This window comes from Benincasa hispida, chromosome 1 (assembly GCF_027475165.1).
Source record: "Benincasa hispida cultivar pf3 chromosome 1, pf3_genome.v1.1, whole genome shotgun sequence".
Lineage (NCBI taxonomy): Eukaryota > Viridiplantae > Streptophyta > Magnoliopsida > Cucurbitales > Cucurbitaceae > Benincasa > Benincasa hispida.
In genome coordinates, this window is record NC_143478.1 from 18205575 (window position 1) to 18231496 (window position 25922).

The following is a 25922-nucleotide window of genomic DNA, read 5'->3' on the forward strand; positions in this document are numbered from 1 at the left end:
CCCAACCCAAAACCTATTTTATTTTAATGATTTTTAGGAGTGATTATAAAATCATAAAAAATCATTTTTTTATAAAAAAAAATTTAATCACTCAAAAATACACTTTTAATTACTCAAAATTAATTTAGTAAAGTTCACTTAAATTGAGCAATCCAAAACAAAATAAATTAAAAATGATAAAAATTAAAAAATTTAAAAAAAAAAACGAAATCATTCTTCAATTTCATTCATTACTTCTTTTTTACCGTCTACTCTAGTCGCTCAACAATCATTCGACATTACTAGATTTTTTTTCAAGTTTTCACTCTACTTTAATCTAACCTAAAATAAGTATTATAGCAATTAATTAGACATTATATATAATGTATCCGCAACGTATCTATATCTTAATTTTTTTTAGAAATTAACGTATTGTTGTATCGTATTCATGTCATGTATTATTTGTGTCATTCTTTTATAATATGTATTTAAATGGTAAATCAGATTTTTTTTTTTTTTTTTTTTTTTTTTTTTTTTGCAATTAGATTTACCCCTTTAAAAAATTTGGTTAAATTATAAAAAATGCCCTAAACTTTACACCAAAAATGCTTATAAAGTTTCAAAAATACCCTTAGACTCTTAAAACATTTCAAAAATACCCTTAATTTAATAAAAATTTAACAAAAATGACTTTAAAAATTAAAAAAATGCTCGTGTTGGAAGTTTTCTTAAATTTGAAAAGAACCAATTTTAAAATAAATTACCTAGATATTCATATAGGTACTCACATATTTCTCTTAATTTTCTAATTTAATCAAAATTTTAAGTTAAAACGTACCACAAAATTTCACAAAACTTCAAAATCAAAATCTACCATATCAAAATAAGAAAAGTAACATACTAAATCGTGTTGGTTCTTAGAATTTAATATTTATTTTAGTCCCTATCTACGTTTTGGATGTCATTCGCTTCAATGCTTGTGCCTTGCACCATTCACTTTAACGCTTGTGTCTTGCACCATTCCCAAAGACAACCTACTAGGCAAGCATTGCAATATTGCCTTGCGGCACCACAATGCGCATGAAGAGGCATTCCTGCTAATTTGCTCTCAAAGGAGATTTTAATTTTGGAATTTTGTGCAATTTTGTGGTATTTTTTGTATTAACTTAAAATTTTGGTTTTTATTTTAATTGTTGAGAAAATTGGTATAAACTAAGAATTAGAAATATGAGAATACCTATATGAAAAAAATGAGGATATCTATGTAATTTATTTAAAACTTGTTTTTTTTTCGAATTTAAGAAAACTTCAAACAAATTTAAAATTTTTATTTTTTTTAATTTTTAAAGTCATTTTTGTCCCAATGAATTAGAAAATTAGAAAATTAAAAGAAATATGAGAATACAAAATGAGGATATCTATATAATTTATTTAAAACTTGATTTTTTCGAACTTAAGAAAACTTCAAATAAATTGATCGGTCAGAACATTTTTTTAATTTTTGTCACAATGAATTAATGGATTTTGTTCAAATACTAATTGTGGAAGTATTTTTGAACTTTTATTAACTTAGGATATTTCTACAATGTTTTGAAAGTTCATGGGTATTTTTTAAACAAAACTTTAACGGTTTCCATCCAAAACTAATGGGAAAGGTATTTTTTGAACTCTTTTGAAAACTTTAAGATATTTTTGAAACTTTTGAACCTTCGGGAGCATTTTTGACACAAAGTAAAGTTTAAGGACATTTTTTATAATTTAACCAAAAAGAATTCTTTTGAGCGTTAATAACTAAGTATTTGTATTTTTCTAATCTCAATTTCAAGGCAATTAAAAAAATCAATTATTTTCATTAAATTCCTAAATGAAATGAGGTGTGTTTAGTTATTTTTAATATATTGTATTTGTGGGACGTAGACTCGAGAACTAATAGATAGTTATTTTGAATATAATGTATATGTATATGCTCATGTTTTGAAATGAGGTGCAAATACAAGGTATCTATGTCATTGTTGATCATGTTAAAATTTGGTTGTCCGATTTTATTAAATACATAAATTAATTATTTTTGTAGTAGGACTATAGTTAATGAAATCTTGATCGTTGGGATGTTAGATTTTTTGAATTAGTAAAAATGGTAGGATTTAAAAATATTGGATTTTTTAATTAGTAGTGAAATCTTAGTTGTTATGATTTGAATTTTAGATTTTTTGAATTAAGGTTATTTTGGTCCATTGTTAATTTATGATTAATAATTCAAAAAATCATTTTGTCATTTTTCTAATTTCAAACCTTTTTTACTATTTTCTAAAATGAAATATTTTAGTTTGTTGTTTCTCTCGTCAGCCCAATCCTATATTGGAGTTCAAATCTAAATGACCAAAAGACTAAAATACGCTTATCGATCAATTGTAATTACTATTTTTCTTTGAAAATAGAAGAATGTTAACAGTTTTTCAAAAGAAAAAAAAATGTTAACAGTAGATACGTGTGGTAGATACGTGTCTCTCAAAGTTAATTTTTAATTAATCAAAATTGGTTGAATAGGAACAATAAATTTCATTAAAAAAATAATATGTTGATATGTTTCATAATTCACCCTGAAAATACTAACGGATAATAAAAAGATCTTGATAAAATCAACAATAAACTAGTGGTAGAGACTAAATATAAACTCATTGAAAAGTTAGAGATTAAAATTAGACACTTTAAACAACAAAAACTAAAAATAAACAACTTCTAAATCCAAAGTACGAGACTAAAATGGTATTTTAATTTTTTAAAATTAATTTAACATTATATTTAAGATAAAAAAAATTGTAAATAATATAGAGAATTTGCAAAAATATATACACACACGTCTAAAATTTCTAAGTTATTTTGACAGCCAACTGAATTTCTACCTTAAATAAGAAAATTTTGCATAAACTTTCTAAATTATGGAAGGAAGAAAAAAAGATCAAACTGCATAAAATAATGAATATTTTTAACATGAATAAAAATTATCGGAAAATCCTACGTATTTGACTAGTTATAGCCAAGAAAGAAATAGATTCCACGTGGCGTCTTATATATGACCGTTGGCGCAATTCAAATTTCGAAACCGATACTCTCTATTCTTGGAATAAATTTTCCGATCTCTCTTACTGAGGCTGAAATTTTGGTCATTGAGAAACGAAACCTAAGAAAGCCATGAAACCAGACCTTTCAACCTCAGCTTCTTCAAATTCAACCACCACCACCGCCGCCGCCATAGAAGAAGATGAGCGATCGGAAGCCCGCGACAGCTGTTACTACCCCGGTTGCCGGAAAGATGCGAATTGCGACTGCAAGATTTGCTTGGACAGTATCAACGCCACTTTGGACCTAATGCCTTACAGTGTCCAAAAAAGCTCCCTCACGAAGCTCTCTGCTTCAAGACCTAAAGTCGAAACCACTCCGATTTCCTTTAACCCTTCGATTTTGACGACGCCGACAACTGTCACCTCTCGGATCTTGAAGTATCCTAAATTTGAATCTCCAGTGAAATTGAGTTCGAAATTCAAGGCCGAGGAAGGGGAAAGAGATTCGAGTTCGTTGCGTCGGTTTGTTACGTTGGTTTTTGTTCTGAGTTTGATCCTTGTAGTGACTACTGGGTTTTCGTGTGCGATTGCTAGGGTTATTCGACCGAAGCTGTCGGCAGAGATTGTTAGAACTGCGAGTAAGAATTCTCAGTTCGTGCAAGATTTGAATGGAAAATTGAGGGTTTTACAGAGGGAGTTGCAGGGGATGGTGAACGGGGAGATCTCAAATTGCAGTTACTCGAATTCTTATTGGGAAATTGACCAGGTAGATTTTCAAACCCTCTAGTTTCATAAAAAAATTGGCTCTGGGATAAATTTTTATGTTTTTAACATTATGATCCATGGTCAGTTTTAACTTATGCTTCCATTGCAGGAGGGAATGCTCTTAAATTCAAAGTGTACAATGTATAAATCAGTCACTGAGGCAGTGAGCATATGGGGTTGGCCTCTGCAGACAGCTGGATTGCTTCGTACCGGATTTTCGCATCGATCATTCACAATCTTATCCGGCAGAGTTACGGAGGTAAACTCAAAATCTTTGATCAATGGACATGAAAACTTAGATATACTAAATTGATTTTTTTGGTCTTTCTGTGTCTTAGTGGTCTGATGGAGGAATTGGTTACCTGGTTCGAGAGGCGAATACTTCTTGGGTGCAGAAGAGATGGGGTGCCTCAGCTGTGCAATTAGATCCTCATACATGGGTTCTTGAGTACCGACAAAGCTCGTTGTTAGAGAACTCGAGCTTGAATGTGATGGCTGCAGATTTCTTCAAGCATTGGATGTCGAAAGTCATAAGAAGATTGAAGAATGAGCTTTGGCTGTTTTTGGATGGTGAAACCAAATTTCATCAGATTACAGCTACACGTGATTTCAAAACACCAACATGAGAAGAATGGAGTTCTCATATCTAGTGAGAATCTTTTGAAATTTCATTCTCCTTTCTTTTTTCCCTCTACTTTTTTGGTGGAAACTAAATTGCTTTGTTTCCTTTCCTATGTCATGTCTCTAGGATCAAAGATGTTAGTCGATGCTATATGTAAATGTAACTTCATAGAATCAGATTTTCTATGTATTTGGTGCTTTCTTTTTCTGGCAAGAGAATTGGTGAAGACCAATGTTGAAGAATACACACAACATGCTGATTTACATATTATATATCAGGAAAAGAAAATCTCATTTTAATAAGACTGTATACTTACGAGAATTTGTCACCAATAGTCTTTACAAGAACATGAACCGTCTCTGTAATGGTGAAATCTACTTCTGTCCCTAATGATGATCTCTCTGGCATATACTTTTGAAGCTAATTTCATAAAAGCATGACAATCCTCACAAATCCGAAGGTTCTTTATAATGCAAATGCGTGGCCCTTCATTCATGAGGGCATAGCAAAATGCCAATTTCTCGCTGTGCCAGAGGACTAATTCCTTCTTTTCCTCTTCGTCTAAATCAGCGAGCACACAATTTGTCTGTGGCGTATAACCAGCCAGATTCAACTTTTGGACTACCTCGTCTAATTTCTGATATATTTGATCTGCTTGCTTGTGCTTTCTATCTGCCATTTGAAATTCATGGACCTCATTGTTCAATTCAATTCTACTGCATCCTCTCTCTTTGGAAACACCCATCTTGTTCATTAGTTTTCTAACTTCCCCAACGTCTTCCCATCTTCTTTCTTTAGCGTATATGTTCGATAAGACGACAAGGGCCCCATCGTGATCAGGCTCGAGCTTGAGCACTTGTTTAGCAGCAAATTCTCCTAACTCAGTCTCACCGTGGACCTGACAAGCAGCCATAAGGGATCCCCAAATAATAGCATTAGGAGCAAATGGCATTGCCTCAATCACCTCAAGAGCTTCTCTCAGAAGATTTGCTCGGCCAAAGAGGTCAACCATGCAACCAAAGTGTTCATGCTTGGGACTTATGCCATACTCATTGGTCATTGAATGAAATATTCTTCGGCCCTCCTCAACTAGACCTCCATGGCTACAAGCATAAAGCACCCCCACAAATGTGATCCAATTAGGCTCAACATTTTCAACTTTCATTTGATGAAATAGGCTCATAGCACTGTGAGCATCTCCATGCATTGCAAGAGCGTTAATCATACTTGTCCAAGATATTACATTTTTCTTTGGCATCTTTCCAAAGACTTCTCTTGCTCCTTCAAGACTCCCACATTTGGCATACATATCAATGAGTGCATTATTGACAGATAGTGCCTTGCAAAACCCATTTTTATCAACATAATTTTGTATCCAATTGGCTTGATCTAATGCGCCAAGATGAGCACAAGCTGAAATGACACTCAACATGGTGACTACGTCAGGTTTCATTCCCTGTTGTTGCATTTTCTTGAATAATATAAGAGCCTCTTGAGGGCAGTCACTCTCAGTATATCCAGAAATCATCGCACTCCAACATATCAAGTCCTTCACCACCATTTGATCAAATACATAGCGAGCATCTCCAATCTGTCCACCTTTTGCAAGCCCAGAAACCATGGCAGTCGAAACAACCATGTTCTTAGGGAATATCTTTTCATGCAAATCCCAAGCCAAGTCCATGGAGCCACAGCTTGCATACATGGTGATGAGAGCACTTTGTAAATGAGGATCCATGACAATATTCTTCTTAGTAATGAACTCGTGTATTTTTGTTCCAAAATCCAAATTTCCAGCGCGAGCGCACGCAGAAAGAACTGTAGAAAGAATCATCTCATCTGGTTCCAAGTCTGTTCTCTTCATTTGTTCAAAGAGTTGAAAGGCGAGATCATAACAACCACTTGAGCAATATCTGTATATTTAAAGATAAGGGGCAAATATAATCTCCGCATTAATTTTTCTCTTAAACAGTCATGCATTTAAACTGGAAAATTATATGATAGAAAGATACTACCATAATAATATAACCTCCAAAGTAGATTTATAACTCTTCCTCATTTGGAAGACTACTAAAATTGGCAACAATACCCATGATTATAACATAGTAAATTTGAAAGTCTGAAACAAAATTTCCAAAAAAATCTAAAATCAACTACATTTTACCAAATTCACCATCACTGGTGAATGCAGAGCAACAACATTAGTTTCATACCCATCAATCATGATGCTCCAAGTAACGACATCCCTGTGAGACATTTTATCAAACACCAACCGAGCTTCCATTATCCGTCCACAGGCTGCGTACATTTTAACTAACCCCGTCTCCACAAATGGGTCTGACCCAAATCCCAACTTTGACGCGAGCCCATGAATCTCCATCCCCGTTCTCAAGGAAAGATTCCTCGAAGCCGCTTTTAACAACGGAGGGAAGCAGAACCTATCCAAACTCAGACCCTCAGCCCTCATCTTTTCGTACAAAAGAAGTGCAACCTCCGGCTCAGAACCTCGTGATAATTCGCGCAGAAGCTTGTTGCAGAAACGGGTTTTGGGCTGTGGAATTTGATCAAACACAGAGAGGGCATAGTCGAGGCTAGGCAAGAGAGCACAAGAAGAAAGAATAAGTTCAAAAAGAAGGGAATTAGAATCATAGCATTCGAATTTGGAGCGGAGAATTTGAGCGTGGACTTGTTTGAGGTGGAGGAGGCTGGAGGCAGAGGAGAGAGCGGCGGAGAGAGCGGTGGGTCTGGTGGGGTATGTGTGAATTTGAAGAGGGAGGACGGAGGTTGAGTGGCTGAGAGTTTCCATTGTGTTTGGGTTAAATTAGAAGTAGAAGATACAGTGGTGTTGACTTTGGAGTAGTTTGCAGACCGACATTGAAGGAAATCGGAGAGCAGAGCAGAGCAGTGGTGGTGGGTGAGGTGGATGGGGAAAATGGAGGGAAATTCAGGATGAAGACGTTGGATACCTATACCTTTTCGTGGCATAAGCTTTTTTCAAACTAATAAAATTTTGGCTCTATAAAAATATCCCTAAACTTGAGAAATAGCACAGTTATACATTATGGGGGCCAAAATAAAAAATATCCCATTTTAAAAAAAACAATGTATATGGACCTTTTACCGATATCACGAGGGTTATTTAGATTGAGGGTTATTTTGAAAGTTAATTGGGAAAAATGGTAGCTTTCGAACTATTTAGGGAAAAATGGGAGTTTTTTTGTCCCCATCCGAATGCGTCTGACAGATGCATTCGAGAATATTTTATTATTATTTTTCTTGTATTGAATGTGTCTATTGAAGAGACGCTTTCAACCATATTTTATTTTTTTCCTCACACTGAATACATCTCTTCAAGAAACGCATTCATTAAAAAAAAAAATGTGTTTCTTGAAGAGACGCATCCCTAAAAAAAAATAAAATAATAAAATATTTTTGCTATTATTTTTTTCATTCTTTTAACAACCCGAAACCAACTCTTTCATTACTTTTGTTTTTTTTACAATTAATAATATTTCATTTGTTTAACTCTAAATCATTCTTACCTAAAATCAACTATCTCACTAATCTCGTTTTTTTTATTTTGATAGTAATATTACTAGTTTTTTTAACCGTATAAACAATAATGTTATTTTGAGATTAAGAAATTTCTATGATTGATTTGATATACTCAATATTAATTTTTAATTTATTTTTTTTTTTGTTTAAAGTTGTTAGAAACTTATGCAAAAATATAGATATTAACTTTCAACTATTATAAATAATAATCAAGGTTCTCTAGGATATGTTATAGACTGCAAGTGCATTTTCGTAATTGAATTTCATTAATAAATTTAATCATATGTACAATGTTCTTTATTCACGACTGGAAAAAGATCCTTTATTACGCCTAGATTGATCATGTTGAGTGACATAGTGTCCATGATCGCCACGCCCTCTTACACTTAATGGTTGACTTTCCTCTGGAAAGTGTATACCCTCACTACGTTGTCGATATATAACATACTGGTCATGGATATTTGGATGGACATGTGAAGTTTGTCCTTCTTCCATGCTTAGTGTACTGAGGGTTGTTGGAAAAAAAAAATCAAATGTTGAGGAAGAGGACATCATGGAAGTGTACTGATCGAGTGGCGTTGTTGGATATTCATTCCGAACATTAGGTCGAATAGGAACATCCTCATGTCTTGTTGGATCACCTTGTTCTTCCATTGGAACGTCACCATCAAAATATCGCACTCGATATATCAAGGTGAGTCTACGCAAGGCTCTTTGAGCAGATATTGGCAAATTTGGAAGCTTGGCCTGAAAAAGAATCGAATAACAAGTTAATGACTTTAAAATTTATTTTGGTGTGCAATGAAGAAATAAAATCAAACAATCATAGTAAACAATAAACTCATACCAACAAGTGATAGGATGCTCCTACTTTAGTTTCTACCGCTTGCTCATAGTAGAATACCATTCAATATATCTAGGCTCAGTAACTACACCGTTGTTAATAGAAGGTCCATTAACAATCAAACTCTGTCGATTTTCCTAGATTGTAATTTGAGGAGCCAAATATGCGATCTAGTCTCGCTCATGCCTGCCCCTTAGATCGTGTGAATGAAGTCGAGCGTCCGTGTTGCAAGGTTGAGGAATTTGTTGCAACATCCCAAATTGACGCATCACATGATCTGGGTGATGCCACTCCACAACGAATAAGCATATGAGTGGACATCTAGATGTCATTATCTCATTGTTATCGAGACAGTATGGTGGCAATAGTTGGATCAGATGATTATTTGGCTCCCAAATAATCTGCATGCATATGTGTCAAAAAATGAATTAACCAGAAGATTGAAACATTATGAATATATGATATATGAATGAATAAAATATTAACTGGTTAGGCATATGTGTATCGAGTATGTTCCTATACTATACTAGAACATGTGTAGGTACTCTAATTACAAAATAGTTATTGTTCCATCTACAACAATCAGAAGTTAAATTTTAGCTATTAGTATTTCATAATGAAAACAACAATAATGAGGTAAATATACTTACCTTACTGCAAATGGTCTATCGCCTAAGTTATTCTCGTATCTATGGAGTCGTCGAGGTGCTAGAAGAGGAAATCGATCCCATGGCCAAATTTGTAGCAATAAAAGTGGGCTTGCAATGTCTTTTCCATCTATAATTGCACCCTTGCATAGTTGCCTATACAACCATGCAAAACATCTAGCACCCCAACTGTAAGTCCAGGCAACATCAAAATCCACCAAAAGAGGAAGATACATCAGGTGCACTCTGCTGTTAGATTTGTTGGGAAATACCTATCCTCCAATCAACGTGAAAATATATGTTCAAGCATATCGTTATAGGTCTTCTTCATCTGCATGGTCTGATAGATGGGTGAAGTTGTTAAATTGATCAGCTATCCATGGTAGGCTTAGACGACCTCCCTTAAGAATGGCGTCATTCGTGGTTATGCCTAAAAGAAGGGCACAAAGTTGTTCCCAGTCATAATTTAGAGACCCGATCAATGGTCTTCCATTAATCGGGAGTCCAAATTGGATGGCTACATCTTGAAGTGTAATTGTACACTCTCCATGCAACATGTGGAAAGTGTGTGTCTCCTGGCGCCATCGTTCCACTAATGCTGTTATCAGATGTCAGTCTAGTTGTATAAATTTTATACAAGAGACTCCGTAGAATCCTGCAACTCGTAGATAGTTCAATATACGAGGGTCTGGGTTCTCGTGCCTACGAATAACAGCCTCTCTTCGTCGACAATGCATTGCATCGATATGCTTGTCTTCCCAAATAGCCTCGATCTATGGTTGCGCTATAAGTACAAAATCGAGTCGTTGTATGGCCATGTGGTAACATCCCCGTCCATCTGATCCCATAAAAATAATATTAAATTTAGTAAAAATCAATGTGATTACAATCAACAAATATAATGTCAGTTAATAAAGAATACACCCTTCATTGTATAAATACAATCAATAAATACAATGACAATTAATAAAGAATACACCATTCATTGTATAAATACAATCAATTAAATATAATGACAATTAATAAAGAATAAATAAGTAAAAGAAGTTACAATAAATTAAATACAATGAGAATTAAAAATAAATAACTAAGTTGCATCACGAGCTCGATTGGGACAATTCCGTCTATTATACCATTCTTGTCTGCAAATTGTGCACCGTGTCTTGTAACGTTCCCTCCAATCCATCTCTTTTTGCATGCGAGAAGTACACGGTCTGCCTGAAGGATCTCTTACCGAAGAGTTCCATGGGCGTGCTCGGATTGCTCCGATCTCACAGTGACCGAAATACAACAATATACATTTAAACGCACAGCTATGTAAACAAATAGTAATTATCGATATGCTATGAACAACAAAATAACAAGGGAATGAGTTGCCATACTAGTTGAAGACAGTCTTCACACTTTGGAACTCAACGCAGCGGACACATCCACGCGATCTACCAACACCCAGCAGCAACGTCGACTACAGTAGCACGAACAATCGCACAAACACGAACGCCGTGGGGACGACGCCACCAGAAAAGAGCCCCGGGTATTCTTGAAGTGAGAACCCAAAGCATGTCTTTGGTGTATTTAGTAAAGGAAGGAGGAAAAACAGATTGTGTAGGCGATAAGCAAGTGGGAGGGAAAAAAGTGCTATGCAATGCTTATCATTTAGGAGACATTACACGATCATGTAGGTTTTACTGAACGATCGTTTAGGAAATGGTATACGATCGTTTATCAAACTCGGCACACACTATGATCGTTTAGAGAAGTTATGCGATCGTCTAGGAACTAGTGTGCGATCATTTAGGCGCGAGGTGGATGATCGTTTAGGCGTAGAGAAGCTATCATATAGTCTCTCGATTTTCTTACGCAATTGTTTTCTTTTCTACCAACGCGCGCTCTCTTTAATTTCTTTTGGACGACATTGAACCATTCAAAAAATAAAAAAAATTCATTTTTATTTTATCGGTTACAATAACCGACTCATTCCCACTAACCCACGTCCAAACGTGATTTTTTTGGCTTAATTATCATATAATTAACCAATTAATTAATCATAAATATAATCATATTATATTTTTACCCTATAGTTTGATATCACATATTTACTATAGTATTTTCTCCTTTACTTGATATAAATCATATTTATATCTAATTTCTTCCAAAATATTGTATCTTATACATTTAGCCAATTATATCATATATAATTAACTAGTCCAATTATATCATATATAATCGAACTTCCTTTTATCAATTTGAACATTTCAAATTAACCCAAACACTGGTTCTCGACTTTATCCAATCTACCCAGGGGACCTAATGGACTTGTGGCTCAAAGCTCCAACGATCCGTGAATAGCTGACTAAACTCTTTAGCCACGAGATCCACCATCCGTTAACTGTCAGGCATTCCACTAAAGACCAACAGTTGAACTCTTCTTACCACAGATATATTTCTGTGTCCATCGGATATAACCAATCCTGAGTACGATGACCCTTCACAGATGCTCGTAAGTATAGTTGGGCCAAATTACCGTTTTGCCCCTATAGTTACATCTCACTCCTTAAGTACCACTAATTCCTCTAATGAACAATACAACATAGTCTAACTATGTGTGAACACCTCTCGGGCCAAGAGAAGGTGTGTGGCGCCACATCGTTCAAGCTCTGGAATCAGCCCTTAAGGGAGCTATCTATGTACTTATCCCTGTCTCGGGGAAGGAGTGAATTCCATCTTGTGTAGCTAAGTTCCCAACTCCCAAATCAGACGAATCCCTAAAATGGTAGGTTTGAAACGACGACCTAGCCACTCGCACCCATACAAATCAAAGGACCGCCCTCAATGGCAGGAGTTCTCAACTCACTCAGGATTGAGGTCATGTTACCTATGGTCATCCTAGTGAAGTGAAGTCTCTGTCATGAAAGGTGTTATATAACGAGACGTTAACACTTCGTGGTCAGGTCTTATACAAACTCTTTGTAGAAGACACCCCTGCTCGCATGTCCCCAACACGAATGATCAGGATCAGACCATCTGTGACAAGTCACAACACTTGTGATCATTCCACAAAGCGGGTCGCATCCGTAGCGTTACTAAGATAAGGTTCCCTCCTTTATCCATATACTACAGACTATTTTGGTTATCACTCAATACATGATCCACTTGTATGTCACCACATACATGCTCGAGTCACATACAGATAACTAGGGATTTTATGTTTATTGGTTTGTGGTAAAGCAAATAAAACAAGTAACTGAGCAAAAATACAAGATGTGAACTAAATATCATATATTAACAACACAAGCGTTCGTACAAACTGTTTACAAACTATAGGACACGAGACTTTAGGGCATCAACCCCAACAATCTCCCCCTTATCCTAAACCGAAGTGGGGTGTACAAAAAACTAGTACAAAACAATAAACTAGGGCATAAAAGCCCAGTACAAGAAAATCTCTCCCTAGTCCAGTCGCGGGCGATCCTGTAGACCCATGCTTCGTAGGTGACCCTGAAACACTATAGCCATGAGAAAACGGGTCAGCAACATTAAAATGGCCTGGGTTAGACTGATTCGTCTCATCTTCTCAACCTCGTAAGGCGTCTTAGGACACATGTCCTTAGACAAAGTGACTCCATGCCTGAACAGCAGTAGGCCCCTCCTGGAGTCCTGCATCGAGTACTTGAGCAACATCTTGTCAATGTACGATGCCTGAGACAGTGCTAGCACTTTGTTCTTACGATCTCGAAAGATTTGTATACCTAGAACAAACTAAGTCTCTCCCAAATCTTTCATTTGGAATTGGGTCACTAGCTAGTTCTTAACTGCAGTCAGTAGACCTACATCATTCCTAATTAGTAGGATATTGTCAACGTACAACACTAAGAAGACTACTGAAGCATTGATGATCTTCTTGTAGACACAAGGTTCATCAACGTTTTGGTCAAAGCCATACGACTTGATTGCAGTATCAAATTGTATGTTCCAAGATCGAGACACCTGTTTCAGTCCATAAATGGACCGATTCAGTTTGCAAACCTTTTGCTCTTGACCTTGGGCTATGAATCCCTTGGGTTGCACCATGTAAATGTTCTCCTCAAGATTTCCATTCAGAAAGGCCGTCTTGACATCCATTTGCCAGATCTCATAATTATAATAAGTTGCAATGGACAAGAGGATGTGAATCGACTTTAACATGGCAACAGGCAAGAAAGTATCCTCATAGTCGACTCCCTCTACCTGGGTATAACCCTTTTCCACAAGTCGAGCCTTGAAGGTCTGTACCTTCCCATCAACACCTCGTTTACGCTTGTAGATCCATTTACAACCTATAGGGCGAACCCTATCAGGCTGATCTACAAGATCCCATACTGAGTTGAAGTACATCGACTCCATCTCAAGATCCATGGCCTTGACCCATTCATCTCAGTCAATATCCTTCATTGCCTTCTTATAAGACAACGGATCCTCAACGTCACCATCTGCTACCATAGCAAGAATTTCCGTGAAACCCAGATAAAGAACAGGTGGGTTTGCAACCCTCCCACTATGTCGAGGTTCCCTCAACTCTTGAGGTGGAACTGACCTACTGGATGAACTCCCATCAACAACTCTTGCTGATGTAGCAGGCTCTTCAACAACTCTTGTTGAAGTTTTAGTAGTTTCATTGGAAAGCTCACGCAACACGACTTTGCTTCGTGGACTGTGCTCCCTTATATGATCCTTCTCTAGGAAAGTGGCGTTTGTTGAAACAAACACCCTGTTTTCCTTCGGATCATAAAAATAACCCCCTCGTGTACCTTTAGGGTAGCCTACAAAGAGGCATAACCTTGACCGTGGTTCAAACTTCTTTGGATTAGCTTCAAGCACATGTGCAGGGCAACCCCAAAATGCAGAAGTGACGTAAACTAGCTTTACGCCCGTTCCACAACTCCAGAGGTGTGAAACCCGAATTTCTATTTGCCTTACTTAAGCAAGTGATAAAAGGAATTAACTAAGTGAAAGTTAAATCCTATGTTAAAGGGAATGAAATTTCTAAGTGTTGAGTAGATTTTCCTTGAATAATTTAAGTTGAGCTTTAATTGGTAAAATTGTAATGAAATTTGTATAATAAGTAGGTTGATGAGAAAGTTAGTATGGAATGGTGAAGAAAGGGATGGAAATTTGAAAAGAAAAGAAAAATATGGAAATTAAGTTTGGGAAATTTGGGAAAAATTGGCTAAGTATGGAATTTATGTGAAATGCGTTATGGCTGAAGAAAGGATTGAAGAACTGAGAAAAATATGGAAAATTATTTGGGGAAAATCTGGAAAATTCGTGTAAAAGTGGTACAAAGTGGTGGGCAAACGTGTAGAAGTTACACGGAGACAAATAAGGTTCACAATAGCTAACAACAAGATTAGCGAGATTGGAGAGAAAATGGGAGAGAACAAGATTGGAAAGAATGAGATTTTGAGAGAGAAAATGGGAGAGAGCGAGATTGGAGAGAGCAAAACTAGTGAGAAAGTGGGAGAGAGCGAGAGTAAAGAGAGCGAGATTTTGAGCGAGAAAGTCGGAGAGAGAAAGAGTGGAGAGAGTAAGACCAATGAAAAAGTGGGAGAGAGCGAGAGAAGCCTGTGCATGCAGCAACGCCTCGTCCGGTGCTGTTTTCGAACGCCTCGCCCACGCAAACGTCGAAGGGCCTCGCCTATGCATCGAACGGCCGAGCAAGCACTCATGCATTGAATTTGGCTGCGTTATTGTGGATTATGGGTTGAAAACCCTAAATTGAACACATACGGAGGGTGAGGTCACAAGGGCAAACGTCAGCCAAACCATGTGTCTTCTTGAGAGAAATTCTTAAGGGCTAAGGAATTGTGGTGGATGCATATGAAGAAGACACTTTGGGCCAAGATGATGCAAGCTTGCATTGATAAGGGGAGAGGTAAACACTTGGCCATGTAGCTAAGTAGGCGGTGTCAACACCAGGGGAAATTTGGACGCCTATAAATAAAGCCTTTGGAATATCATTTTCAAATCACAAAATCAGCAATTTCGTAAAAGAGAGGGAGAGCAGTGAAGGTTGAGGAGAACACATCAAATTGAGACGAGGAGATCCCCCAATCTACTCGTGCGTTTGGAGTGATTTCAAAGCCATCTGAAAGCTCTAGAAGTCTAGTTTTCAGAGTAGGCTGCCGGAGGGAAAAACTCAAAGGAATCGGGCTGGAGATTGAAAAGAATGCAGAAGGGTAAGACTGTTGGATCAGTCTGGGCCAGTCTGGAAGATTCTATGATTCCGGCCAAACCACGAGAAGTTGTGAGCTGAAATTTTAGGGTACGTTTTCTGAGACATTTTAGAATAGGTTTGTAGAAGGAAGTAATTCAAAATAAGGTCCAGAACTATGAGTAATCTAAGCTGTAAGTTGAATATGGATTCTAGGGGTGAAAAGGAGCCCGAGGAGACACTAGAGTGAAAAGCTCCTAAGAAATCAAGGTGAGAGGCTAAAATGTTTTGACTAAAACATTTTGCTTAAACTGTTTGATTACAACGTGTTATAGAAAGCATGTTTTCAAGAATATTCTCATGCCTACTAGTTTATGAAGTGATTTCCAAGCAAGTTTTGAATTATGTTTTGAACGCATGCATGTGTGAGAAATTGTTGAAAAACTATTTATATGTGTTGATTTTATCCAGCATGCGTTACCATCTTTAAAGCCATGTTTTATATGTGTTATACTTTACATGCTTTAAAGAGAAAAGTCGTTTATGACTAGTTTTACTAAAATGCGATTCCGAAGGATATTTGAGAAGGTATCTGTCCAACTAGATACTGAAGGACATTTGAAAAGGTATCCATTGGTACTGAAGGACGTTTGAGAAGGTACCAAACCAACAGAATACTGAAGGACATTTGAGAAGGTATCCTAGTAGCTCAATACTGAAGGACATTGAGAAGGTATCTGAGCAACAGTACCTAATGTGTGAGGGTACTTAGTGTGGCCACAGGTAATTAAAGTCAGAGATTGAGCAAAAGAGTTCTCTCTGTACTAGTAGTTGGTGTTGGGATTGTTTTACCCACGGTAGGGTATGTTGGATTGAGAAATGATTTTACTGTTTTATGATTAAAACAACTTTATATGTTTTAGGCTTGGAAAATGTTTATGTTGCAGTACAAGTACTGTAAAAGTTTATGTTTCAATTAAACTTTTTACTGAAATCATGCATGAGAATTTACTATGTTTTCTTGGTCACTCACTGGGTGTAAGCTTATCCCATTTTCAAATGTTTTGTTCCCCCCTCCACAGGTAGCGGTCAAATCCTCGAAAGATAGCTCAGTATCTGCTCTGCCACTAAAGAACCAAAAGACTTGTAATCGTTTGCTAGGTGGTTACTGTTAATATTGTACACATGTTACTATTGTTCATATAGGGACTAGGGTTTGTGGGTTTTGGGACTTGTAAATCTAGTGTTGTAATGACTCCAAACATATTATGTTTTTAAGTTAATAAATTATGGGCCTAAAGACGTCCCGTTGCATATGAATTATAATTGGTATCAGAGTTATTCCGCAAGAGTTATTAGACAGTAAGTGTCAGCCCAAGGGTTGGTAACTGTTACAGTCACGCCTTTCTCTAGGCTAAAAAGGTGGTCTAGGGCGGGGTGTGATAAGAGGTGTTCTTGCAACACTCTTGGAGGGAACACAATTGAGTATGTATACCGTAGTCTCCACTGCGAAACTTTAAAACGAGTGCGGTAAGGAAGCGTAACTCATCATCGAGCGAACCATGTCTAACAAGGTTCTATTTTTCCTCTCCGCTACACCATTTTGCTGAGGTGTACTCGCCGCTGAGAGTTGGGAAACGATTCCATGTTCTATCAAATAGTCCTGGAATTCCGAGTCCAAAAACTCTCCACCTCGATCTGATCGAAGTGTTTTAATCCGTCTATCCAATTCGTTTTCAACTTCAGCCTTGAACTCTTTGAAATTTTCAAAGGATTCAAACTTCCATTGCATAAGATAAACATACCCGTACCTTGAGTAATCATCAGTAAAACTGATAAAATACTCATAGCCACCTCGGGCTCGCACATTCATAGGACCACAAAGGTCAGAATGTACTAACTCAAGAGGCTCCTTGGCTCTATAACCTTTTCCAGTAAAAGGTCGTTTAGTCATCTTACCCTCAAGGCAAGATTCGCACACTGGCAATTCTTCTAACTCACTTAGAAGTCCATTCTTCATCAATCTCTCAATCCTATTGAGATTGATGTGCCCTAAACGTAGATGCCAAAGTTGGAAATTTTCTTTTAGAGAAATTCGTCGATGTTTTGATTGAGTTACGACAGTTCTGAACAATTCAGTATTATAGAGAGAATTAATGGCTAATGATCTTAGCACATATAAATTCGATTCCAGATTTGCTGTACAATTAAAAAACCATCTTTATGAATAAACGTTTTATCCACATTAAATGTGATAGTATATTTACATTGCAATAAATATTTTACAGAAATAAGGTTCATTTTTTGTTCGAGAACAATATATACATCATTTAAAATAAGAAACCTATTCTGTAAAGCTAACTGGAGTCCTCCCACTGCCACAGCTGAGACAACGTGCTTGGTGCCTACTTGCATCATCATCTCACCAACCTCCAGCTGTCGCCAAGATCTAATCCCTTGAAAATAAGAACAAACATGGTTAGTGGCGCCCGAATCAATTATCCAGGCAGAATCATCATTCTCCACTAAACAAGTTTCAAGAACAAGTAAATCACATGTACCTTTATCGGCCTTGGCCTTAGCCTTGGTTACTTTCTTCTCTTTCAGATATCGAGGACAGTTCCTCTTCCAGTGTCCATCTTGGTTACAGTGGAAACATTTTCCCTTAGCAACCTGTAGACGCCTCCTTGGGGCGACAGGCGGTGGGTTAGCAGGTGCCTTCCCTTTTCCCTTACCACCCTCCTTCTTCTTCCCCTTTGCAGAGTTAGAAACAGAAGGTGCAGACTTCGTTCCTGAGGTCGAACCTCTATGGAATGTCCTAGAGGATGAAGCAACATTTTCCTCACTCTTCTGCCTTTCATTACTTTTCAGTAAAGATTGGTAGGTCTGCAACTCGTTGAGGAGAGTTGTAAGGTTATATTTCACTTTGTTAAGAATCACATTCCTAACAAAGTGCAAGAAGCTCTCCGGCAAAGAATGCAGAATTATGCTAACCTGGTTGCCCTCATCGATGGTAGACCCATTCAACTCCGCCATATTAAAGTGAACCATCATGTTTAGCACATGTTCACGAACAAAGGTGCCTTCTTCCATTTTGGAGTTGAATATGTATTTAAGAGCCTCATGCATAAGCTGTTCAGACGGTTGTCCAAACATCCCCTGCAGGGACTCCATGATCTCATACGCTAAGACCATAGGCTCATGTTTCTTAGCCAAAACTTCAGAAAGACTTGCCCAGATGTAGGCTCGAGCCTTCTCATTTGCCCTTGTCCATCGCTCGTATGCCTCTCGAACATTTCGAGTGGCATTAGGATCTGGAATGGGAAGACAAGCCTCCGTGAGAGCGAATATGAGATCCTCAATGATCAGGATCGTCGTGATCATGTGTTTCCATGTTGCAAAATTATTGTCAGTGAGTTTTTCAGTGCTTAACAATGCTAACGTGGCTGTTGCCATTTTGAAAAAGTTGCTGAAAATACGAACAATATTTTATTAGATTTTGCTAAACTACTTTTAAACCAATCAGTTTTGCAAAACAGTTTCAAGTACCCTAAGTTATAGACTTCTATTTTGCAATGATGCCCCAGTGAGGCAGGACAAACGTCACCGGTGGGTGATCAGTTGCCTCTTCACTGGGATGAGACATTCTCAACCATTAAGCAAAACCAACTCTTGGAATTGAACCTAACAACCACCATTTTTCGGTCCAGAATCGTTAACTTTTAACTATTCTGTATAAGTGTAACCCTTGCTTTCGGTGCCAGAGTCCCGCCCTAATGAGCCCACCATAGGGAAGAAGCAAATTAAAAAAAGAGACTAAGTTACCTTATCCTCTTACAGGAAATCAAATAAAGAAACGCGCAAAACTGCCATCCTTTAGGGGGACACTCCCAGGGTGCCTCGAGGCGATGCGCAGTAAGTTTATTCAACCTAACGGGGGAGACTGAGGGATATGCTGTCACACTTCCCGCTCCCACTTACTATGAACACTCTCTCTCCATCCACCTTGATATTGACCTACCCAAACACCATCCATTAAGGGGACACGCCAAAGGTGCCGCGAGGCCAAGGGTAGATCTCACGGTGTGGACTATTTAGGAATGTGAAAGGTTTAAGTGAAGTATCTTGTGCCCCAAGTACCTCCCACTGAATGTTCTACCTAGGGATTCATTAACCTAGACAATCCGGCTACTGATTTTAGTCTAAGTTATCTTTTTAAACTCTGCTCATAAACAACGTTTGTCTATGAAAAATGAACAAGTTCAAGTAGTCACATTTAAACACTTTAATGGACTGTCCTTAACTTGCATGCATGCATCAAATCTATCTAATTCACCTTTCCAGGTAAGTTCCCAGGTAGGGGTGTAACATTTTCGTCAACTTAAATACCCTAGCCTAGAAAGAACCTGCCTTAGACAAAAGTCTCTTATAGATAGATTTGCTACACTTTAACCTTTTATTAGCCAATTTAATCCTATTAAACTGATTAAAAGATCAAAGCCTTAGGGTTGCTAATCGTATTAAAACCGTGATCTTAGGTCTATGTGATCCAAGTTTTAAACACTTTAAAACCATGAATTAAACCTAAGTGAGCATGCATGTGTTTCTTATTTCTTTTTCTTCTAATTTCTATTTTAACTTTTAAAAAGAAACAACTAAAAATATTGCACACAACGAGGCATTTATAACATTTATAAAGTAACCTATGTGTCATGCTTCATGCAACTTTCGGTCATTACTATATATAATTTTAAATAACGCGTAACAACCTAGCAAACATTCTATCATTCACCCTTGTACTATAACAATTATAATATAAAGATGATGCATGTCATCAGTTTTTATGCATGCATAAATATAACTCTTATATTATATGATGCATGAGCATGCTCTTACATAATTAAATCATGTTTCTCTAAATTATAACAAATACAATAAAGAGAAGATGCATGACCGTTGCATAACCTAAGGTGGGATTTACTATATGTGTATACCATATGACATATAAAAAAACATACATCGCATGTAAAAAATAAAGGATTAATGGACTAGGATGAGCCTTTACAAAAACCGGAATGAAAAGACTCTATCTATTACATTTTCCATCGAGCAAACCAGTTCACAGGCGAACCGGGTCTTAAATCGCCAGGAGGTCTTCATCGTGTAGCAAACGCTGCAGGTAGACGATCGTTCAGCGCGTACTAGACAATAGGAGCATAATTAAATGATCATGTAGACGACGACGAGGCTGCGAAGCTTGATCGTCTATGCGATCATGTAGTATGACAACAGATAAATGATTTACCGTGTGTTACTAAGTGATCGTTTAGTCAGTTACTAAGCGATAAAGCTTACTGACCTAAACGATCGTCTAGCGCGTGCGCGTTAAATGATATGTGAGCATCTCATCGTCTAACCGATGCGTGCAACCAGGTAAACGATTTACCTTGCGTTACTAAGCGATCGTTTAGTCAGTACTAAGCAATTGCTGACTAAACAATCGTCTAGCGCGCGCGTGTTAAGCGATATGCGAGCATCTCATCATCTACATGACGCGATACTCAGTGATCGCGTACCTGATCGTCAATACGATACGATCAACTCTTGATCACATACCTCATCATTTAACTGATTCGTTCAACAGCGATCGCATACTCCATCGACTTTACGATGTGATCAACAGCGATCGCGTACCACATCTTCTGCACGATGCTATCAACCCTAGATCGCCTCCTTCCTCGAAGAACTGCAATGCTTGCCCAGAACTTCTTCGACGAATGACTCAAAAATTCAAACAAACTTTGAATACAGACTCGATAACAATTATTAATGTCCAAAAACGTAGGGGCCTTTATAAACAATCATAAATGTAAAAGGATCTAAATCAAACCAAGGCTAATCATCCTGAAAACATCCATTAATCCACACATCCACGGAAAATTTAACCATTAAATCAGTGTAGAAATGCACCCACCAAGAACGTAAATGTCATTTCGTTGCAACATATGAAATCGGAGTATCAAAACCTAGCTCTGATACCAATTGAAGGATCTCTTACCGAAGAGTTCCATGAGCGCGTTCGGATCGCTCCGATCTCACAGTGACCGAAATACAACAATATACATTCAAACGTATAGCTATGCAAACAAATAGTAATTATCGGCATGCTATGAACAACAAAATAACAAGGGAATGAGTTTCCATACCAGTTGAAGACAGTCTTCACACTTTGGAACTCAACGTAGTGGACACCTCCACGTGATCTACCAACACCCAGCAGCAACGTCGACTATAGCAGCACGAACAACAGCACGAACACGAACACTGTAGGGACGACACCACCAGAAAAGAGCCCTGGATATTCTCGGAGTGAGAACCCAAAGCGTGGTCTTTGGTGAATTTGGTAGATGAAGGAGGAAAAACAAATCGTGTAGGCGATAGGCAAGTGGGAGGGGAAAAGGCGTTATTGCATAGCACAATGCTTATCGTTTAGAAGACACTACACGATTGTGTAGGTTTTACTAAACGATCGTTTAGGACATGGTATACGATCGTTTAGAAAACTCAACACACACTACGATCATTTAGAGAAGCTATGCGATCGTGTAGGAACTAGTGTGCGATCGTTTAGGTGCGAGGTGGACGATCGTTTAGGCAGAGAGGAGCTATTGTATAGTCTCTCGATTTTCTTAGGCGATCGTTTTCTTTTCTACCAACGCACGCTCTCTTTAATTTATTTTGGACGACGATTGAACCATTCAAAAAATGAAACAATTTCATTTTTATTTCATCGGTTACAATAACCGACTCATTCTCACTAACCCATGTCCAAACGTTTTTTTTTTTTTTTTTTGCTTAATTATCATATAATTAACCAATTAATTAATAATAAATATAATCATATTATATTTTTACCCTATAGTTTGATATCACATATCTACTATAGTATTTTCTCCTTTACTTGATATAAATCATATTTATATCTAATTTCCTCCAAAATATTCTATCTCATACATTTAGCCAATTGTATCATAAATAATTAACTAGTCCAATTATATCATATATAATCGAACTTTCTCTTGTCAATTTGAACATTTCAAATTAACCCAAACACTGGTTCTCGACTTTATCCAAGCTACCCAGGGGACCTAATGAACCTGTGGCTCAAAGCTCCAATGGTCCGTGAATAGCTGACTAAACTCTTTAGCCACGAGATCTACCATCCGTTAACTATCAGGCATTCCACTAAAGACCAACAGCTAAACTCTTCTTACCACAAATATATTTTCGTGTCCATCGGATATAACCAATCATGAGTACGATGACCCTTTACAGATGCTCGTAAGTGCAGTTGGACCAAATTACCATTTTGCCCCTGTAGTTACATTTCACTCCTTATGTACTACTGATTCCTCTAATGAACAATACAACATAGTCCAACTACATGTGAACACCTCTCGTGCCAAGAGAAGGTGTGTGGCGCTACATCGTTCAAGTCCTGGAATCAGTCCTTAAGGGAGCTATCTATCTACTTACCCCTGCCTCGGGGAAGGAGTGAATTCCATCTTGTGTAGCTGAGTTCCCAGCTCCCAAATCAGATGAATTCCCAAAATGGTAGGTTTGAATCGGCGACCTGGCCACTCCACCCATAAAAATCAAAGGACCACCCTCAATGGCAGGAGTTCTCAACTCACTCAGGATTGAGGTCATGTTACCTATGGTCATCCTAGTGAAGTGAAGTCTCTGTCATGAACGGTGTTATATAACGAGACGTTAACACTTCGTGATCAGGTCTTATACAAACTCTTTGTATAAGACACCCCCGCTCGCATGTCCCCAACACGAATGATCAGGATCAGACCATTTGTGACAAGTCATAACACTTGTGATCATTCCACAAAGCGGGCCGCATCCGTAGAGTTACCAGGATAAGGTTCCCTTCTTTATCCATATACTATAGACCATTTTGGTTATCACTCAAGACATAATCCACTTGTATGTCACCACATACATGCTTGAGTCACATACAGATAACTAGGGATTTTATGTTTATTGGTTTATGGTAAAGCAAATAAAACAAGTAACCGAGCAAAAATACAAGATGTGAAGTAAATATCATATATTAACAATACAAACGTTCATACAAACTGTTTACAAACTACAGGACACGAGACTTTAGGGCATCAACCTCAATACTGCCAACCTTCCTAACTCGTGATTCGATCCAATCTCCAAATATCTTCGCAATTGCCTTTCTTCTTTCGTCCCACACTTTCTAGTAACTGACGGAATAACCATACTGTTTCAAGATAATATCTTGTAATGTTTTGATGTCAACTGACTGATTTTTTTTTCACTATGCTGTTTACCTCAAATGCAATTAGATCTGAGTCCAATTGATTGTGATCTTGACACAGTCTTACATACACACAAGAATGCGGGCCATTGTACTGGGTAATTTTAAATTTACCGTGTTTTTTTACGGTAAACAGTGCGAAGTCTCCACGTGCACCCATTGCCATATCTCTTACACCTGACATCCCATGTTGTTTTCTTTGACTCAATGACTTCAAAATTTTCATGATTGAATAGTTTTTTACTGTATTTTTTAAATCCAATTTGGAATTGAATATCATCCCCTTAAGCAGTGAATCAGACCCCATATTACTTCCGCCGTGGTCGAATCGAGTTCAATGGTCATCTCGTTTAGGTCTATCTCAGCAAGTGTTTCGGGGACTTCATGTACACCATAAAATTGACTAGGTAGTTGATCTATATTGATATCATCATCGTCTATTTCAACTTCTTCGTCGTTTGTGGCAATAGTTAGATCACACTCCTCATCCTCCACATCATGGCTTTCCAACTCAATAGTAGTTTCAACTTCTTCTCTCGTTGATGTTGGACTTGGGATACTGGGTTGGGATATATACATTTCAACTCTATTTGGAGGGTATGGAGCATTGCTCATCATGAACCGTACATCAGCCTCACTTCGTAACTAGATGGGCATATAGAAAGTAGATCCCGCTACATAACTACCATATCTAAATATTACCTCTATCCCATCATCTCTATTTATGGATAATGTATCACATAATCCATCGATTAATGTGTTGAAGTTAAGTTGACGATGCATGTTTCTACAAAGAGACGGTTGCCTATCATATTCTATCCCGTTTGGCCTATTAACAATGTTTCCGTGCATATAACATAAAAATTCCACAATGTCCATTGTAGTTTGGAAAATGCAATCTGATATTTATCATAATATTTGTAAGTATATATTAGGCCAGCTATATTAATGTGTTATTACTATTTTTTTTAATATGTACAAATAAAGGAATTTTTTTTTATAAACAAACAAAATATTAAGACATGCATCATCATTTGACCATAAATCAATGATAAATATCCTTTTATATTGACATGAATCTTTGTTCTTTAATCATCATAAAATTTACAATATTAAGATGAATAATCCAAAATAAATTGACTAGATAAACAATAAACATAACAACAACAACAACACAATATTACTAAAAATAACATTAACATTAACATTCAAACATTTAATATTCAATAATGAATACATCATTCCAAATAATGGTAAATAGATATACATATCTTTTGAATGACTTGATTGTAAAGTTTTCTCCTAAATAATAGCCACTGTATAAAAAAAAAAGGTCAATACAAAATTATGGATATTTTTTTACTAAAATAATGGACATTAGGAACATATTAATAGCTATTAGTAAAATTTTGAGTTATATTATTTTTACTAAAATAATTTTACATTAATACCCATTAGGAACATATTAATAATTTTACATTAAAAATTTTCTTTCAACGTGAATCAAAGATAATTTTTGTTTTTAAAATTTTGAGTTACAATATTTTTACTAAAAGTATTTTTTTTATTATGTATGAAAAAAAACATTATTTTTACTATGTAATATTTTTTTTATTAATGATTTTTTATATGTTTCTAAACTCTTAACTATAACTTTAAATTCTTTCTTTAATTCGTTTTAGTTTTTTTTTTTCTTTTCTCCACAAAATAAAGTAATATCACTATTTTTTTTTCCATTAGGAACATATTCTTAATTTTACATTAAAAACTACTAATAAATTTTAAAATTTTGGTAAAGTGAAAAAATATTTAAATATAACTTTTACATTTCGAAAGATTTATTTTTTCATTAAGAACATATTTAAATACCTATTTTTAGATTCCGTTAAAATTTTCTTTCAA

At 36.7% G+C, this 25922-nt stretch overlaps 2 protein-coding genes across 2 annotated transcripts; one reads left to right on the forward strand and one right to left on the reverse strand.

Moving 5' to 3' along the window:
* Positions 1 to 3060: 3060 nt before the first annotated feature.
* LOC120088951 (C-8 sterol isomerase) lies at positions 3061 to 4700 on the forward strand. The gene is made up of 3 exons (XM_039046409.2): positions 3061 to 3807; positions 3916 to 4065; positions 4145 to 4700. Exons 1-3 carry the CDS (start codon positions 3172 to 3174, stop codon positions 4430 to 4432), a joined length of 1074 nt encoding a protein of 357 aa, XP_038902337.1. The 5' UTR covers positions 3061 to 3171; the 3' UTR covers positions 4433 to 4700.
* LOC120088878 (Pentatricopeptide repeat (PPR) superfamily protein) lies at positions 4663 to 7440 on the reverse strand. Its single transcript, XM_039046344.2, has 2 exons — positions 6642 to 7440; positions 4663 to 6341 (listed from the first exon to the last, which is right to left on the reverse strand). The coding sequence occupies exons 1-2, from the start codon at positions 7232 to 7234 to the stop codon at positions 4754 to 4756; spliced, it is 2181 nt and encodes a 726-aa protein (XP_038902272.1). The 5' UTR covers positions 7235 to 7440; the 3' UTR covers positions 4663 to 4753.
* Between the last annotated feature and the right edge of the window lie 18482 nt (positions 7441 to 25922).